Source organism: Zosterops lateralis, assembly GCF_965231275.1.
Source record: "Zosterops lateralis genome assembly, chromosome: Z".
Taxonomy (NCBI): Eukaryota; Metazoa; Chordata; class Aves; order Passeriformes; family Zosteropidae; genus Zosterops; species Zosterops lateralis.
The window spans coordinates 32,714,930-32,733,250 of record NC_139800.1 but is presented as its reverse complement, the minus strand read 5'-3'; the positions used below and the strand labels follow the sequence as shown (position 1 = coordinate 32,733,250).

The 18,321-nt window shown below is 38.0% G+C and overlaps 1 protein-coding gene across 8 annotated transcripts in view; it reads left to right on the top strand.

Annotated features, from left to right (window-relative positions):
• BNC2 (basonuclin zinc finger protein 2) overlaps positions 1-16,296 on the top strand; it is a 333,664-nt gene extending 317,368 nt beyond the window's left edge. For 5 of the 8 annotated variants that reach the window (XM_083883381.1, XM_083883386.1, XM_083883382.1 and 2 more), the window contains one exon: positions 5,202-6,472. In XM_083883381.1, the coding sequence (XP_083739507.1) occupies positions 5,202-5,862 (661 nt within the window). In that variant the 3' untranslated portion in view covers positions 5,863-6,472. Of the gene's footprint in view, positions 1-2,865; positions 2,897-5,201; positions 6,473-11,699; positions 11,822-13,838 lie in introns of those variants that run through there. The other 3 variants (XM_083883384.1, XM_083883383.1, XM_083883388.1) reach the window with 3 other exon arrangements.
• The last annotated feature ends 2,025 nt before the right edge of the window (positions 16,297-18,321 follow it).

Sequence of the window (18,321 nt, the reverse complement as noted above, 5' to 3'; positions counted from 1 at the left end):
CCCAATCAGATTCCTTGACAAGTGTAGAAAGAAACTGTTAAAGATATCCCAGTGAGGATTTATGATCTGTGTAAATATAATGTACATTTAATTTACTATATTTCCTAGGCTTATAATCCCCTTTCTTCTGTTGGTGCATAATGCATCTGTCACTAAGAAACTTGCTACTACCAGGTGGGGTTTAACCAACAATGAATTCTAGTTAAGAAAGAATGCTTCCATGAACTTCACACGAGAAGGAAAATACTGCCACCAGTGGGATCATGTCCAGAGTCAGGGCGCTTCTGTAACTGCTGTAGGATTCTGCATTGCACTGCTTCTGAAACTCCTGTCTGAAAAGGCAGTGAGGAACTGAGGGGCGGACATTTCACCACAACCACAGATATTATGTGTATGTATCATTGTTATCATTAACATCCTCATGGTTGTCCCATTCTTACAGCCAATTTCACTCTATTAAGGACTTTGCACACACTTTGTCTTCCATAGACGTAATTAATTAATAGTAGCTTGAAAAGAGTGGTGTTTATGTCAAAAAGTCAGGAATTCTGGGTCCTAGAATTTGCTCAGACTTCCTTGCCACAACAAGCTACATTTCAAAACATCTTAAAAAATATTCCCCTCATCTTTAAGGGTATCTGACGTGTAGTACAGACCTGAACAGGTGTTTGGACATTCTTTGCCCCAGACAGTATTTTCGGAACAAACCCTCTTCACCATCCCCTGTTGCCTAGGAACAGGTAGGCATAGTAACCGAAACAGAGTGAGATATGCCTTTAGCTAAACTCATTTGATGGCGTATTTCTGTCTGGAAGACTTCAATCATCAGTTGTCTTTACACAGCATTTCCACTGTGAGGATCAAATGCCATTCTGGTAGTTGATGTACAATCTAGGAAGTCGAGAGGTATTCAAAGGATTTAATTAGGTCAAATTCTTTGTTTCATACACACATGTATATTTCTGCCAATCATTTATGTTCTTTAAGTTCTTTTCCCTGAGGATACAGCAGAAGTTTTGGTGGTGCAAAGGACACCAGAGATGGCCTTAAATTAGCTAGCTGAGGTATGAGAAGTAATGAAGCCATGGCAAGCTGAAGCTCAGCAGGTGTGGCATATTTTGCTTCAGGATTTTCTGTCTGTTTGATGGCAGTGTTCATGCATTGGCACAAATCAGTTTGCCTAAGCTGTGCCTCAGCTTACTCAGGGACCATTGTTTACACATACCTGGGAGCAGAATCTGGAGGAGGAAGAGGTAAGCAGCTTTGTAAATCACATCAGGGAACAGAATAGCTGAAGCAAGAAACTGCAGGTGTCATGAGGAGGAGCAGATGAACAAGATGACAGGTGGTTAGCACTGGCTGAGGGCTCATAGGGGACTTCTTAGGGTTTAGGAGTGACAAAATAGAGGAGAAAGAATTGGATGAGGATGGAAAATCTCTGTTTGGTATGAAGAAGGGGGTCTGAGACTTTGGGGTTTTTTATAAGATTTTAAAACTTCAGTCTAAATAAATGAATTTTTTTCACAACTCATACCTCCTTCTCCACCAGAATGTTGGAGATATTTATATTTATGATATTTAGGGACAATATTAAACACAAGTGAAATAGATTAAGAAATGAATGTAAAAGAATCAATTCTTTTGAACTGTGGTTGCATAATGGAAATCGACTGCTATGAATGAACCTATATTCAGAAGTTATGAACAGCAGAGCTAATGCACTGCCATGAGTTCATCTTTATTATTGCATTACACCTGAATCAATTGATAAAGTAGCTTCTTTTTAAGGCTAGGAATGGCACTTAATTGAATAAAAGTCAATGTAATTATATTAGGAGAATCCAACAGTACTGCTGACAGCGGAAAAGGGACACTACTGAACGGAGTGCCAGAACTGGTCCGCACATTTCTGCACATCGTTTGCCTGACAGATATTATGGGCTGGTACATACTTTAACTAGATTACTGATTGCTACTGCTGTAAGTGAGAATTGAATAAGAGAGGCATCTCTTCTTATCAGAGCATCAGCAGGGTTTGCATCCTTACAGTGGTCTTTCTCAGAATGGTCTTTGTCTATCTGGGGCTTGGTGGCCCTTCTTTAACATGGCAATTTATTCTTATCTCTTCATTTAGTGAACACTGAAGTTATTTTCATTGCATGCCTGACTTGTTTTCCTCAGCAGCAAATCAAGGAAATCGTAAGCACAAATGCATGGAAGCAACAGTTACAGTTATCCTGACTAGGTGGTATGCTGTAACAAATTCCCATTACACAAGAGTGAAGAGGGGAGAGAAGGGGAGAAATTATAAGTACACACATGAGTACTTTATGAACAGTTTGCAGTTAACCTTAGGATGATAAGCACAAATGTGCTTTTACAGTCATTTAATAACTCTGGTCAGTGTGGACAGGCCTTCACAGTAAGCGTTTCCTGTACTGTACTTAGCAACTTTACATAGAGCTACATTCCATCTGAAACCAGGAAGGCAAGGGACCATCAGGACTACTGTTTATCAATCATATATGTGCACTGCATGCATCTGTTCAGAACTCGTTTGTGAATAATAATGGGTATGGTGTGAATATGTTTTGATTAATTTCTTTTATGCTTTCTGTATTGTGTGATTGAGTCAGTATCCATCAGAACAACAGTATAAGTGATATTACAGCTGACAAAAAACAGTTTCACAGTCAAGACTTTTTTTAAAGTCTGTGTTTTATTGGTTTCAGATTTTATTTTTTTTAACCAGATGTCTGGATTGGAATGTGAATTTGTTCTCTCTCTCTCTCTCTCTCTCTTCTCCCCCTTTCTTTCTCTTTTCTCGTCTCCTCTCTTTCTCTCTCTTTTGTGATCTCAATTTAGCAAAAGATTAGAAAGCTGATCTTATCACAAGGTAAGCTCAGCCTTCCTAAGTGCAGTGTGGGGATATGCATAATTACACTTCTACGCCTCAAAAAAGCAATGGTGCTCTACTTGCTTGTGTGAAAACAGTATTTCCCATGTGGGACAAAAGCAAGAAATACTCTCCACTTTTTTCACCCTTGCTCATACCTCTCAACTGTCTCTCATTAGGAGAGAAATCCTCTGTTCTAGACCACCCTCTTACTGAAATAATTGCATCCCAAGCACACACAATTCAATTAAACTGCATTTCAGTATCAGTTTTATGTCAGAGAGCAGTTATCTGCATTTGCAGGTGAATGGGACAGATTAGTTCTATTGGTCTTTGTTTATTCCCTTAAGTTATGTGCAACAGATAAATTAATCATGAAGTGTCAGAAAATTAGAGATTTACTCCACATCAATTTAATCTTCCTACATTTGCATTTGCCTTATTTATTTGCAATGTACTGCTGTACCATGTTTTGGACTTCAGTTGGTTGAGAGGTATGTTTCAGAGGGTTTCTTAAAATAAAAGCTTCCAAGTAAGGAAATATTGCTAATAGCTATTGTTCCTCCTCTCCCTTTTTTTGTTAATGAAGGACCTCAATGTCTGTAAAATATTTGATCATTTTTATGTCTTCCCATGCCAATTTTGTACCTAGTGCTTTTTGCAAATTAAGCTATTCCTATGTTAAAATTCTCTCTTTCTCTCTCTCTTTCCCACCCTCCTTCCACTTCCCCACCCCACCCCCCCCACCCCCCCCTCTTCTTTTCCCTCCTACATTTGGGCTCTGATCTGCAATTTATAATGGGCAGACAGACTGGTGAGTCTGCATGTTGTAAATTGCGGGTTTGGGTCCTTAGCTTGCAAAGGATGTTATGCAGTAGAACTTCGCTAATTCTTTTTTTGCTGACTCGAAATTCAAGTCACCCTCCAAAGAAACTGAATAAATATTTGTAATTTCCTCAGCAATGCTGCACATTCTGAAAACTGAGCCCTGAAGTTTTCTATTACTGAAAACTTTGCACTGATTTCTTATACTTAAGCACTTCAGCAAAATGAACATGTTCTGTTGTCAGAGGTCTTTGGTGTCTGTCACATTTGTTGGTTGCATCGTTAATTCAGAAAATGCAGTTTTTCAAAGAGCGTTTCCTGACACTACTGCAAATCAGTGAGGTTCTACTGCAATGGATGAATAAAGCCAATGCCAAAAGTGGAGAGTAGAATGCAGTTTAAAATAATAGGCTATTTTACACCTTTACTAACCCAAAGGCTTACATTGCTCTCAAGAAGTAAAGCTCTACATTTGCAAACAAAGGCCCAAGTCCTGTAAAACACTTCAGAGTCATTTAATTTGCAGCTCTTGGGATCTGGTTTAAAATCCACTTCCATCAGTGACAGATTTCCATTGTCTTGAGTATCTGCTGTAGCTTCAGCAAATACCTAAACCAAACCCATGCTTAAATTTTTAGATTGATTTGGGGCAAAATTCTCACTGCCATTAATAGGGTTTTTTAACTAGACATTACTCTGCTTGAATGAATCAGCGCTGCATACAGACAGTACAGGAAAATGACAAGGAGGCATGACAGTGACAACTTAGAAGGTTGAAACCACCAGCTTTGGCTAAGATTTTCAGAAACTTACATGTAGACTTCAAAGACTTGTTCTCTTAAAGACTTCAAGTCTTCTCCATCTTGGTTTGGCCTGATTCTGAATCCCTTTATAAGAGAATTAAATTACCAGAATCACAACCTCTGACAATGCCTTATTCAGTTACCTTTATTTGACTCTCCTCCTATATTTCAATTACAGAATTATATGAGTACATATATATAAAAATATAAACAAATTTTTATGTTAGTATGGATAAATATCTAAACACATGGATCTAGAGTAAGACATAGATAGACACAGATACATATATTCCATATATTAATATTTTTGCCTTTTGAAGAAAAGGAAAGTCAGCAGAGATTCAGGAATCAAGAAGAGCATTTTGTATTTTCTGCTAGTACACTTTATTATTTGTAAATTTCAAATAAAAGGGCTATAGCTGCTGTTGGGGACTAATGTTGAGGAGCAGCAGTTACCAAGAAAAACAATAAGGGGGGGATTTGCTTGTTTTGTTTAGTTTTTATGTTGCAATTTGTTCACTTATAGAAAGACTGAAATTTCCAAGCAATATGGATAGGGGATATTTTTATGAGAAATTATCAAGAAATCATGATTTGGATTTGGTGCTTGTTGACTGTATGTTTAATCAAAAATACTGTACATTTTTCCTTTTCTCCCTCCCCTCTTCCTTTCCCAGACACAGTGCTAACATAAACCTGCACCGTAAACTGTTGACCAAAGAACTGGATGACATGGGCTTGGACACTTCACAGCCTTCTCTTAGTAAGGACCTCCGCGATGAATTTTTGGTGAAGATATATGGCGCTCAGCATCAGATGGGGCTTGACATAAGGGAAGACACCTCTTCGCCTGCTGGTACTGAGGATTCCCATATGAATGGGTACGGCAGGGGCATGGCAGAAGACTATATGGTACTAGATTTGAGCACCACCTCCAGCATCCAGTCCAGCAGCAGTATTCATTCCTCAAGAGAATCTGACGCAGGAAGTGATGAGGGTATTCTCCTGGATGACGTCGATGGGGCAAGTGACAGCGGGGAATCTGCCCACAAAGCAGATGCCCCTGCCTTAGCTGTAGGTATGGGCACCGATGTCCCAGGATCCCTCATGTTCAACAGTGTTTCGGTGAGCAACGGTGGGATAATGTGTAACATTTGCCACAAAATGTACAGCAACAAGGGAACCCTCAGAGTGCACTATAAAACAGTGCATTTGCGAGAAATGCACAAGTGCAAAGTCCCTGGGTGCAACATGATGTTCTCCTCTGTCCGTAGCCGAAACCGGCACAGCCAGAACCCCAATCTGCATAAAAACATTCCTTTCACTTCAGTAGATTAGGTCAAGGATGGACATAGCATAATGCCAGCTCTCAGAGAGGGCCCACTACATCTGAACTGCCATATACAGTCTCCCTTTACATATATATATATATATATGTATATATATATATATGTATGTATGTATACACACACGTATAAATATACGTATATATATATATATATATATATATGTAATTTTTTCTTTTCTTTTTTAGCAAAAGAAAGAAACACCAGGTGCTTTTTCCCCTTTGTTGGTTGTTGGGGTTTTTTCCCTTTTTTTTTAATAGAAAAAAAAACAGAGGACCTTTGATTTGGGGAAGAGATCTTTCATTTAAAAAGCAAATACAAGCAAACAATCAAACAGAAAACCTGCAGTTGTCCCTAGTTCTGTTAGAATGTTCTTGGTCATCTCCAAAGAGACAGTTTGTTCTTCCCATAACTTTTGCCTGGAAAAAAAAAAGAACAAAAAGTAACAAAAAAAGCCTAAACAAAACAAAACCAAAAAAAAAAAAAAAAAAAAAAAAAAAAAAAAAAAAAAAAAAATTAAAAAGAACAAACCCAAACCACACAAAAAATCCCCCAAAAACACAAAAAAATTGCAAACAAACAAAAAGAGAAAGAAAAAACAATCTACGTAGTTGTCTTTGTGTTTTCTAAGCATTGGGGATAACGTTCTACTAAGCATGGCTGTTACACTTGTATATATATATATTGAGCCTTGACAGGCCTATGATGTAAAACAATTGTATTGATGGTGGTTTAACTCTAATTTTTTTTGCTTAATTTTTACAGTTACATTCAGCTGTTAGATAAGCAGGAAAAATAGTTTGCTGCCTAGTTTTACTCACTTATGTTAGCTTTAATGCACATTTTTAAAAGAACCACGGTCTTGTTTTAACTACCTGCTAGATATAAGTAATACGGAGGTGCTGGCATGCTTTACAGTACCTGATTTGATACAGTTTTTTTGTCTTGTACTATTACATAAATCCAGTCATGCACTTTTTCGTACACTACAAGGGGATGTGTAATAATATCCATGCTTTTTTTTTTTTTCTTAAACTATTGCCATATTTTCAGTAAGTGTCTTTAAAAAAATACGCTTAGATAAAAGTGATCTGGTCAGTATGAGTATGAGGGCATAAATGCCAAACAAAGAGTATTAGTGTTTAGTGTTAATACAAAAGTGCCAACTTTGCACACATTTTGAAAAAAGAAAATGTAGTTATTCACCATAACCACAGTTGTAGTTTTTGGACTACACACAGAAAAATGCTGGGGAGAGAAAAGGGGTAAAGTGAAATACAGAATTCTTGGTGCTTTTTTCAAGTGCCAATTATTACTAGAAACAATAGTGCATCCTTATTCCTTATATACTACATTGCATAAAAGAAAAAAAAACCAGAATTTTGTCATGTAAACCAGTAGAAATTTTTTTTTGTCAAACATGCATAATATTTGGGGATATAAATGCTGATACTACTTGTCACAGAACAAAGATGAATATAATTTTGTGTGCTTCTTATTATAGCCTGGATTTTTGTGGTGTTTAAAAAAAAATCAAAATGAACAGGGAAATAATGTTAACTATGTTGTTCTGTAAAGTTGTCTTTTTTGCAATGGAAAGTGCTGTAGTATGATTAAGGCATGTTTTATAGAAGCAATCAAAAGAAATTAATGGCAGAAGCACTTAGTAGCTCTGAAAATATATGCTGGACTTTTTATTGGGTAACTTTCCCTTTGGATAAAATTAGAAGACAGAGAAAAAGGATGTCTAGTTGTATTTATGTTTTGTGTTTCACTTGCATGATTTGTCAGAAAATAACAAAAGTCCAAGAAATATAGTGAGCAAGAGAGCAAGCACAACCAGGAGACAGAGAAGGAGTGAGCAGCTGAGAAAGGCAGAGAGAAGGGAGGCTGCCCTCTGAATTTTTTTGTTTCTGGTGTTTACACGTGTTGCTTGAGCTGGTAAACCACATTGGCAGCCTTAGTTACCACAACATACTGACTGAGGGATGGTATTTACTTAAGCTAAATCTACAGCCAAAGCCATTAGGATGTGTGTTGTAGTCTCTTTTCTTTACAAAACAAATGACAATAACAAAAGCAAAAACAAACAAACAAACTCGAAAGGGATATTTCAGCATACAATAAAATATTCCTTCAGCGTTCAGAGAATGTGTTCCTTTTCTGTATTTACTGACCCAGAATATTACTCTTCTTAGCAAAGATTCAGAAATGCTCCATTGTTTCAGCTTGTCGCTGTATTGGTTTGCTGTGCATTTTGATTATTCTTACATTTTATGTCCACTTGAGTACTTAATTCCTATTACATTTTCTAGAGGAAACTCTTAATATAGATTTCCTCTTTTTTAGTACTTTTTTATGCATTTCAGTATTTTTGTTTCCAAAAGTAGGAATCAATATCTAATAAATCAGTATTTCCAGTTGTAGAAAATAAAAGAAAAATATTTCTAAATGAATTCTCACTATGTTCCTATGAGTTACAAGCCTCTGATCTTTTTTTTTTTTTTTTTAATTCTGTACACTCATGAAACCCTGAAAACATTTATGGATTCCACAGAAACTATAAGGAAAATTTACCTTCTGGTTTAACAAAAAGAAATTTTATAGCAAAAACGTAAGCTGTTTCACTGACATTTTTCTTTCATCTTCTTTATTTTCTTCAAAATCTCAACTACTTGGCCTTGTAAAATTGAGTGGGGAGATCTGCTTTGCTTTTTTTTATGTTGTGCAAGCTCAATGTGTTTGTGAGAAAGGGAAATTAGAACAGTAAGGGTGCATTTTTCCGAAATAGGTGAACCTTTGTAGTGTTACTTGTACTGCACTCATCTCTCCTCCCAGGCTAATAGGAACAAGTAATATAGAAAGTCTAAAAAATAAAAGAACAAAAATTGAATATATATACAGAAAAAACCCCACACTCTTTTGTAGTATTCACAGTACAAATAAATATAATTTTTAATGAAGAACACATTTGAGGTATATAAATAATTCTTCACTGAATAAACCACTGTTCAGCATTTTTATTTCACTATATTTCTGTTAGAGGTCAAAACGGTTTGGTAAGCTTGTTTGGAAATTTAAGCATCATCTGTAGATAAATTCAACAGATTATTGTCATAGAAGAAAAAAATCTGTTTATTACATAAAATTGAACAGCACATTCTAAAAAGTTAGGAGAGAGGGACAAACTTCCAAAACCTCTTAGAAACTCATAAGTCCTACTTTTAATTTCATTCAGATTTTGCTTAAGCTATGTAGAAGATATAATGTCTGTCTTGTGGACAGAACACTACTCATTGTTATTTTTAGGCAAATCTAGGCAAAAGTAGTTTCTTCAGTATTAGTGATACTAATATCAGAACAGTCTTTTATTTAGAATGGCACTTACACTTACTTTGAATTGAATGGCATTTCCCTTCTTTCAGCTTAGCATGCATCTCTATGAGAATCTGTATTTATCAGAATTGTTCTTGTGGTGGAATTTGTATCATCTGACATTATCTGAAAAAATCATAAAGGGGCTCTGGCACAGCAGTCTGGTTTTACTGAAAGTAGCATTTCTGGGTGATCTCATCAGAGACCTGGAGTGCAGTAAGAAAAATGACCAAACATCTCATCTCTTCAGCACAGAACACGGCCTATAATGCTGTGATGACATGATAAGTATTGTGCAATTGTTTATGTTATCACAAACTTTTGGCTATCCCTTCGGTTTCCAAACCTGTCAGTCTAAACCATTTTGCTAGAACTAGACCAGCTTGGGGAAGATACTCTTCCCTTTATATGGAGTTTGTTCCTTCTTTTTTTGGTTCTTATAGTTATTGTGGTCACTCTTTCCATATTGTTTCACTGCTTTATTCAAGGTAGTTGTATTTTTCTGTAAATATCAAAAAGCTTTGTCTGCAATTAGAAAATAACTGTACTGAACCTCCTTTGGAAATAGGATTATTTGTCTGGAGGTTGTTTAGGATTTTTCTTTTCTTTGGGAGGGTTGGGGGGTATGATGTGTCAGGAAAGCATATGTTAATGGTTAATCACTAGGTATCCTTTGAAAAACTGTATGAAAATTTGGAAGGAAAACAGCACAGTCAAAGCACAAGAATGGAAACCATGAGTTTTAACACCCGTGGTAGCCCCTTCTCACTTTTTGGTCTCACACATATCATATCACTTACCCATTTATGTTTCACTCTGTTAGACTATCACTAATATTAATGTGATCTTGTCCATAAGCGTGCTCCTGTGAGGACTAATTATCTGGTGTTAGTAAAGAGCCAATTTAACTCATAAATATTTTTGCACACCTTAAAACATTTAGTCAAATTTTCTGAGCTATATCTCAACCAGGTACATTTTGTTATGACTGAGATTTTAACCTTGCCTTTTAAATGGTAACTGATGCTGTGGTGACACTGAAGTCATGCACACAATGTATTAGCACTCTGTCACTGAGTCACAACTCAATTTGACAAAACGTGAAAGGTATAGATTAAAAACCTTAATAGCACATGGACACTGCTCTTAAAGATCTCTCAAAGGCTTTTCATGTCTGAGCTCATAAAATTTATGTTTCCTAGAGATCTGTAGATACTTTACAAAGAAGAAATTCTGCAACATATTTGCCATGGGTAAACTGAAGTGTATTTTCCTTCTTTCCTTCTTCTTTTCTTTCCTTCTTTCCTTTTTTCCTTCTTTCCTTCTTTCCTTCCTTCCTTTTCGCCTGCCTGCCTGCCTTCCTGCCTTCTTCCATCTCTCTCTCCCTTTTTCCCTTTCCACCTCTCTTCTTCCCTCTCTGCCTCCCTTCTTCCCTTTCTCTGTCCCTCCTGCTGCAGAACTGAAAGTTTACTTTCTCTGCCTGTTCCACAGGTTTATACATTTTTCATCACCTATGTTTCCCATTCCATCCCCAAAAAAGGAACTGTTTAAGAAAAACTTAGTAGCATCAGGTTTTGCAAAGTAGATGCCAGCAGTGGTCAGTACCTCAGTTGATTTGGTCTAGTACAATTAACAGGAAGTCGGGTTCCCAGGATGTACTTGAGTTTTCCCTGAGTTTTAGCCTTTTCAACCCAGTTAAGGATCTAACATAGCTAAATATATGGGGTAGGAATAGATAAAAGCAACAAGACAAGGAGCCATGTGGGTATCATGAACGCTCAGAAATATGATAATTCAAGGTCTGATCATTCCAGAGATAGGAACCATTGTCAAGACCAGGGATTTAGTTCCAAAAATTTCTCCTTCAATATGTATGATATTTTATAATCAAAAAAGCTTGATATGGACCCATTTTTCATGTGGTGGTCATTAAGGAGGTCAGCTGCTGTCAGAAAATAGGACATATTTTTAGAAATGTATTTGTACTCAAATTCTGCAGGATATTTTCACAGCAACATTGGTGGCAGAGTAAATAATAAGGAAGAGAAAATGTATGGTCAAGGAGCACACACATGCTCCTCTAAGTTTTTCTGCCACATACATGAATAGAACTGTTCTTCAGTCCCCAGAACACTTTTGTCACTTTTTTTTTTGGGTTAACAGAATTACTATTTTTATTTGAAAAGAGAAGCAAAGGTGGGTGTAACTAAGGGGCAAGGAGGCAGCAGGAGTTCTCAGTGGGGAAAAGGTGAATGGCAGACACATGATGGCAGCTGGTATATTTCAGTTCCTTCTTAGTTTTGGTTTTTTTTCTTATGTAGTGACATAAGAAAAAGACTTTGCTGCTATAGTAACTCAACAAAACAGTGACTGTAGTGCTACTTTGCTAGATAAGCATCAGCATATCCTGCTGTTGCCACATGATGAGTTAGACTTCTTTCTCCTGTTCTGTAGGGACATAAAAGGAACTCTTTTCCATACCCATGTCTACTCCAGGAACAGAGCAAGATCATATGATGGACTGAACCTTTCACCCACATGTTTGCCCAAATACATGTCTGTTCCAGTCTCATGGTTTCCGTCTCTTACTGCAAACACTGCAGCATTATCATTGCCTTTTAAATGGCTGTAACAGAGTGAAGCAGCAACTGTTTTACATAAATAGAATTATCTTGAGTCTGTAGTTAATCAGTCTTGTGTGGCTTGTTTTCTCTGTTCAAGTCATGATATTGAATGACAGCTTTGATTTTTTGATCAAGGTATTGATCATGTATATCCCAATACTGTTGCTGTTATGTTTGGCACTGACACTTAAATGAAAACAGTTCTGGACCACCAAAGGGTTAAAAAAATGGACATGTTTCTGACAAGTCCTCTGACTTTTGCCAGTATTATTGTTCATTATGATGACACTGTGTTTTTTTTAAATAGCAGCTGTAGTTGTCATGAAACTATTTTCCCATTCCTCTCCTTTAAAGTGTGATGTTGTAAATTCATGTGACCTTTCCTGCAAAGAATAAATATTTCTTTTTTTATATAAGATCTGAAGACAAGGCTTGTTTTGTAACAAATAGTGGGCCATTACAAAGCAGGAAAAAAACTGAGCTGAGCAGAAAGAAGCTTCAGTTCAATTTCACCTCATATCTTTCTAATAACTTACTTGTCACTTTATTACCTTCCAGTAATGTGAATGCTGCTGACAAGACTGTCACACTAACAGCAGACAACACCTTCTCTTCCTTAGCCCCAGCTCTCCTGGCTACTTATTGCACTGGCCCTGAAGGGATACAAACTAATAGCGTGCTTTCAAGTTCAGCACTTGGCCATCAAATATAAAAGGATGTGTAATTGCCTGTTTATCCCCTGTGAAGGCAAAATTGAGTATAAGAACTAGGCTTTCCCTCCCCATTCCCTAACACACACACACACAGAGACACACACACACAAGCATGCACACGTCTGCAGTGAGTGAAAAGAAGTCCCATCTGGAGCACTTTGATTTGTCTTTGGGAAGCCCAAGGCTGCCACTGTCTGCTCTATCGAGCTATCAGGTAGACAGTAATAAGATGGCTTCTTAGCAAAAGGTCAGCTGAGAAATACTGTCTGTAATGGCACTTTTGTCTGCTTATGTAGCAGCTAATTGCTTTGTATTGGCATAAGCCATACTGTGCCTGCTAGAAATAGTTTGAATTTGCTACATGTCTTGCTGCATAGGTTCAGTGCCAAACAGGATGTGCAGTCTATTTTTTTAACTGGTTTAGCCCATCCCTGGGCAAATTTCAGAGCAATCTCATCCTCTTTGGTTCCTATCATGAATGCCAATTCCCTATATCCTATTCTACTGTCATAGGAGAATCTCCTGCTGAAGTCAGCATGAAGTTCTACAAAGTGCTGGATAAACATATCTGAGACACAATCTGCTGTACTCATGCAAGAAGGAATTTTTTCTGATTTATACATTCATTTGCAAGAACACTGCTAAAAGTACAGGCTCCAGAAGTGCATCTCAGATAGGACCTCAGAAGAGACAGTTTTACAGTGAAGTATCTTGAGAACACGTGCTGTCTTAAGAAATTTTAAGTGCATAAAGGCCAGTGTACCTGGCTTTAATCACTCCCAATTTTATTGTGTGCTTTCTGACTGCTGAATAGCGGTTGAAAATTCAAGTAGGCAGAGGACCTGCAGAAGCATGCTTTCCTTGCAGGGTCTGCAGCATTCCCATGCTGAGATCATACTGCCAGTCCTCTGTGCCTGTGGGCACTGTGGATTGAACAGTGCTGACAGCCAGTGCAGCACCACCAAGTCAAACACAGGTTTCAGACAAAGCGCAAGAGCAAGAGAGCTAAACACAGCCATTTTAGAGTTTCTTGTTTTTCATATCCTTGGATCAATTCATGGCATAGCATTGGTTGGCTGCAGCACCTCTTTGCTGTTTCTGGATGCTAATGCTGTTAACAGCACTGTGTGGTAATTTGACGTTTTCTGCAACAGAGATGACGGTGCTCACCATAAATATGCTAAGCATAAATATGCTACCTTTTACCAGTCAAAGGTCACTGATCTTTTTCCTCCTTTTCCTTCCGAGTTCATCAGAAGCTACAAGGGTGAAACCAGCAGACAAATTCCTGAGGCCTGTTTGTATCAGAAGTCTAAAGGCTGAGCCCAGACTCTGCTTCCCTGTCAACTCCATGTGTACATGGCACTGATGGAGGTTGAAGCAGCTGGATGAGCTGACCTGCGATGATGAGCCTGGGCAGCCTTTCTTGCTGTACTGTTTCCAAGGCCGTTTATGAAAACTGAGGACTTTTTGATCGAAGAAATCATTTGTGTCCTTTGTGTGTTTGTGAATATGTGAGTGTGCATGTGACAGAGGAGAAACAGACACAGTGTTAGAACAAGGAGCCTTAAAATGACGATTATAAATGAGCAAAATTATATAACTTCTGTCACACTTACATAGGGATATTTATATATTTCCTCATGCATTTAAAAGAACAGGAAGAGTCAGGTAGCAAATGTGTAGAGAGATTTTTCTGGTGTTCTACAGATTTTGTACATTGCTCTCTTCAAACCTTTGGAGAGAAGTATTTTAGGAAAATTAGGAAAAGCGTCTAGGGCAATTAAATTTCTAGAGAAGAAAGAGATAGCAATACTAGCTAAGTGATGCATAAAGATTTTATAAGGCATCCATTGTCAAACAAAAGGTTGAGAATGATCAGAAGATAATGTACAGTTAGGTTGGCAAACTCATCAATAGTTAATCACAACCTGTCCATTCTGCCACAAAATACAAGAGGCTGAGAAGAGTAGCTCTGGGGCACCAGTGGTAGTTGTGCACTCATGTGTCCATGCCTGAGCGTGAGGGCATTATGCAGTTGTCACATCCAGAACAAGATGTTTTCACATCCCCATCCCCCACCACCTCCTGTGCTAATGGGGCAGAATGCATCCCGCCCAGTTACACCTGTGAAATGATACAGTAACCACATGAACTGTGATTCTAAGGATCTTCCTCTCAGTTTACCCGATGACCTACAGAATAAATTGGAACACCTAAGCTGTAAAAAGGCAGATTTATTCATTGTTTTTCAATTATACTTGTACATTTAGATGTTTTTGAGTTTTTTTTAACAAACACTTGTACAACCCTCAGCCATTGTCTTTAATTTTCCCATTTTCTTTACCACCCCTTCTCCTTTCATTCTAAGAGTGTCTTGTTAAAATTCTCTCAGAAAAGTAACACATCCTCCTAGTATTCTTCATTTTGGAAAGTTTTATGCAATCCATCTGTGAAAATGTTTACTGTTTGTAAAGTGGCAAGATTAATAAAATGGCCACTATTCTGTGTGTGTGTTTCATTTAGCTATTTAAAAATACAAAATTCAGCATGCTGCTTTTTCTTGTGCAAGCTTTGGTTCCTTTATCATATGGGGCTCATTTCCCAGAACATGGCCTGTTTTTGATGGGCAGCATTTGTGCTCTCAGTTCATGCCTCCTGTCTGTCCTCCAGTTTATAAGAGTGATCTGTGTTCCAGTGCAATGTATGTGCAACAAGTGTGCAAATAAGTAGATCTGAACCTGAACACAATAGACATTTACCCTGGCTGAATTTCCACATACTTTTACTTACCACAAACTGTTCACTGAAACCTGTTTGTACTTATACAAATAACTCATTGCAGGGTTGGCTGAAGCAGTTTGAAGTTTCATTGTTTGACTGAAGGCTCTTGCTCACTGTCACAATTGACATTTTAACAGCTTTTAACATAGAATGTCAAGCACAGTGATTTCCTGTATAGCAGTCTGCTTTATTTCAGTTCTCCTCAGCTGGAAAGATGGGAACCTGACTGGGGAGTTTACTTGGAAATGTAAAATGAGATAAACTGGATTTGAACCTTCATGCATTTGGAAGTTCTTAGGGGTCTGGCAGTGTGTTCAGTCACAGAGGCATAAAGCCTGGAAATCCCTTTCTCAGTAGGCATGGGAGGGCTCTCACAACCTGGCTGCATCCCCCTGTGACAACCAGCGATGCACCAGCAGCAGCAAGGGGGAAGACAATGGAGAGCTTGCTGATGGCTGGAAAAGCTGGACTTGTTCCACCAGATTTTGGCAAGATGTGGTCCTGAGGTACCCCAGCCAGGCACAGGAAAGAGGGGAGTTGAGGCCTGATGGATATTTTTACAAAGGTCTTTCTCTGTTTGGAATAGACGAGGCTTTTTGTTTTCACTGTTTGATTTCAATGTGAGCAAAACGTGAATGCTCTGCTGTCCTGCCTGCAGAACCAAAGCATGCACTACGGAATATAGCTGTACAAGGGGATACGAAAATTTGCATCATGTTGATCTAATAATCATGACATTAGTGGCTTCATAAATATTGTATGTAGTCTAAACAAGTTTTTTCCATTAGTAATCTGAGGGAATTTAAAGTCCAGTTTTAATTTGACATTTCTTTTTTTGTATTTTCTGTACTGTAACAGTCCTACAATATGTCTTTTGCATAAAATGCATAAGGTTTTGGGGATATAAATGGAGTTTTACTCATACTTTGTCCAAATACCTCTTGTAATTTGTATCAAAATTCTTGTACAATTTTTATACTAAAGATTTATCAGTCACTGATCTTTTTGTCTCCTTGTCTTTAATTTCTTCATTTTTTTCTGATTCAAGCAATGCACATTTCCATGGAAAGGCATATGGTCATGTAAAGATGCTCACCTGCAAAGTTTGGACATGGCCTCTAGTAGTTTGAAAACTGCAACACTACATTCAAGAGTTTTGAACACTTCCCAGAATTTGAATAGGGTAAAGCTTTTTGGAAGGGAGATAATTTTGCCCTCTAGCTTGTATACGTTTCCTTAGAAATCTCATACTTAGTGTGGCATCCAGAAACCTACAGCCTCACTAATTTAGTCATCTGAGTGCAAAAAAACCTTAAGATGGACATTGTTCACACTTAAGTATGTCTGACAGATGAACAAATGGGAGTGAAAAGTCTTGCCAAACTGTAATTTGATGTCCTAGCTCAGTCCTATTTTTTGATTTTCAAAGCTGAGGTACACAGCTCAATAATCTCAGTGTTTGGTAAGTATTTTCTCATGCTTTTAAATGGTGAGGACACTCGCCAAATGTATCTTCTCACCAAAATCTAGGACTGAAACAAAATAATTTAACATCAAAGAATACAACTTTGAATCCTTGAATTGGCATTGTGCTCCACGCTAACTAGAAGAGGATGCAGTGTGGGGAGATGTTTCAAAAACCCATTTGCAAGGCCTAATACTTCCTTTTGTTAAGAAATCTTGTTTTACTTCTAAAGGACATCTGTGTCAGCTGGGAAAATGTGAGCAAGATTATTCTGGGGTAAATGCTTCTGGTTTAGCCTGAGCTCTTATGGTGCTAGTAATTTTCTACATAATGTGTTTCTTATCAATAAAGGAAACAAAGCAATCTCATAATAGGATAGTTTTCTCCATTGCTCTGTACTCAGAGACAAAAAGGCCATGTTACAAGCATGTCCAAGACGATGTGTTGCAATAAGATTCATTCTACAAGGGAAGACCAAAATAACTCAGCTTGTTAAGTGTCATGAAATGCTGAGCACTGAGGTGGTGATGCCTCAAAGCATGTGGGTATGTGCTGAACTTCAAGCATGTATGATCCTGTTTGATGTGATGGGAACGGATATCTTACAAATGAGCCCCTCTTGAAAGTATTAGCTGGCCTGTAGCTAGTACTAAACAGCCTGCTCAGTGTTTGACTAGAGTTGATAAGACAATTTTAGTTGTCTCACATTTCCTGATCAGCCAAACGGAGGCTATTAGACTCATCAGCTGAATGTGGGGGTGGAGAAAGAAAGGGATGTGAAAGACAAAAAGCCAGAATTCACTAAGCTGTAGGTCTGAGGAAACTAATTGGTGAGTAATACATACTCTCTGATGGATTTAGGATTTTCCTAAGGTCTTTTCCTTTTCAGCCATCAGCCAAGAGCAACTTTTCTGTGAAACATCTAGCTCTAAAAACAGGACTTCACCCTTTGATCCAGCTACTTCACAGCTTAAATCTAGTTTATGTGTTGAGAGTCATGAGCTATGAGGATACAAGATGTCTACCACAGGTCCACTAAATAAAATCTTGAGAATGTTTATTTCATTTGCCTATTTTTAATCAGCTTGACATAAACAGCTCAATAATGAGCTGAATTCCTTTAATCTATTACTGACTTGCAGTTGTCAGCTTCATGTCATTAAATTACATGCCACCTTCCCTTCCCTTCCCTTCCCTTCCCTTCCCTTCCCTTCCCTTCCCTTCCCTTCCCTTCCCTTCCCTTCCCTTCCCTTCCCTTCCCTTCCCTTCCCTTCCCTTCCCTTCCCTTCCCTTCCCTTCCCTTCCCTTCCCTTCCCTTCCCTTCCCTTCCCTTCCCTTCCCTTCCCTTCCCTTCCCTTCCCTTCCCTTCCCTTCCCTTCCCTTCCCTTCCCTTCCCTTCCCTTCCCCCTCCACATTTCCTTACTCCTTCTCCTACTCCTTCTCCTTTTCTTCTTCTTCTCCTCTTACACATTCTTTCTTTTCTTTCTTAC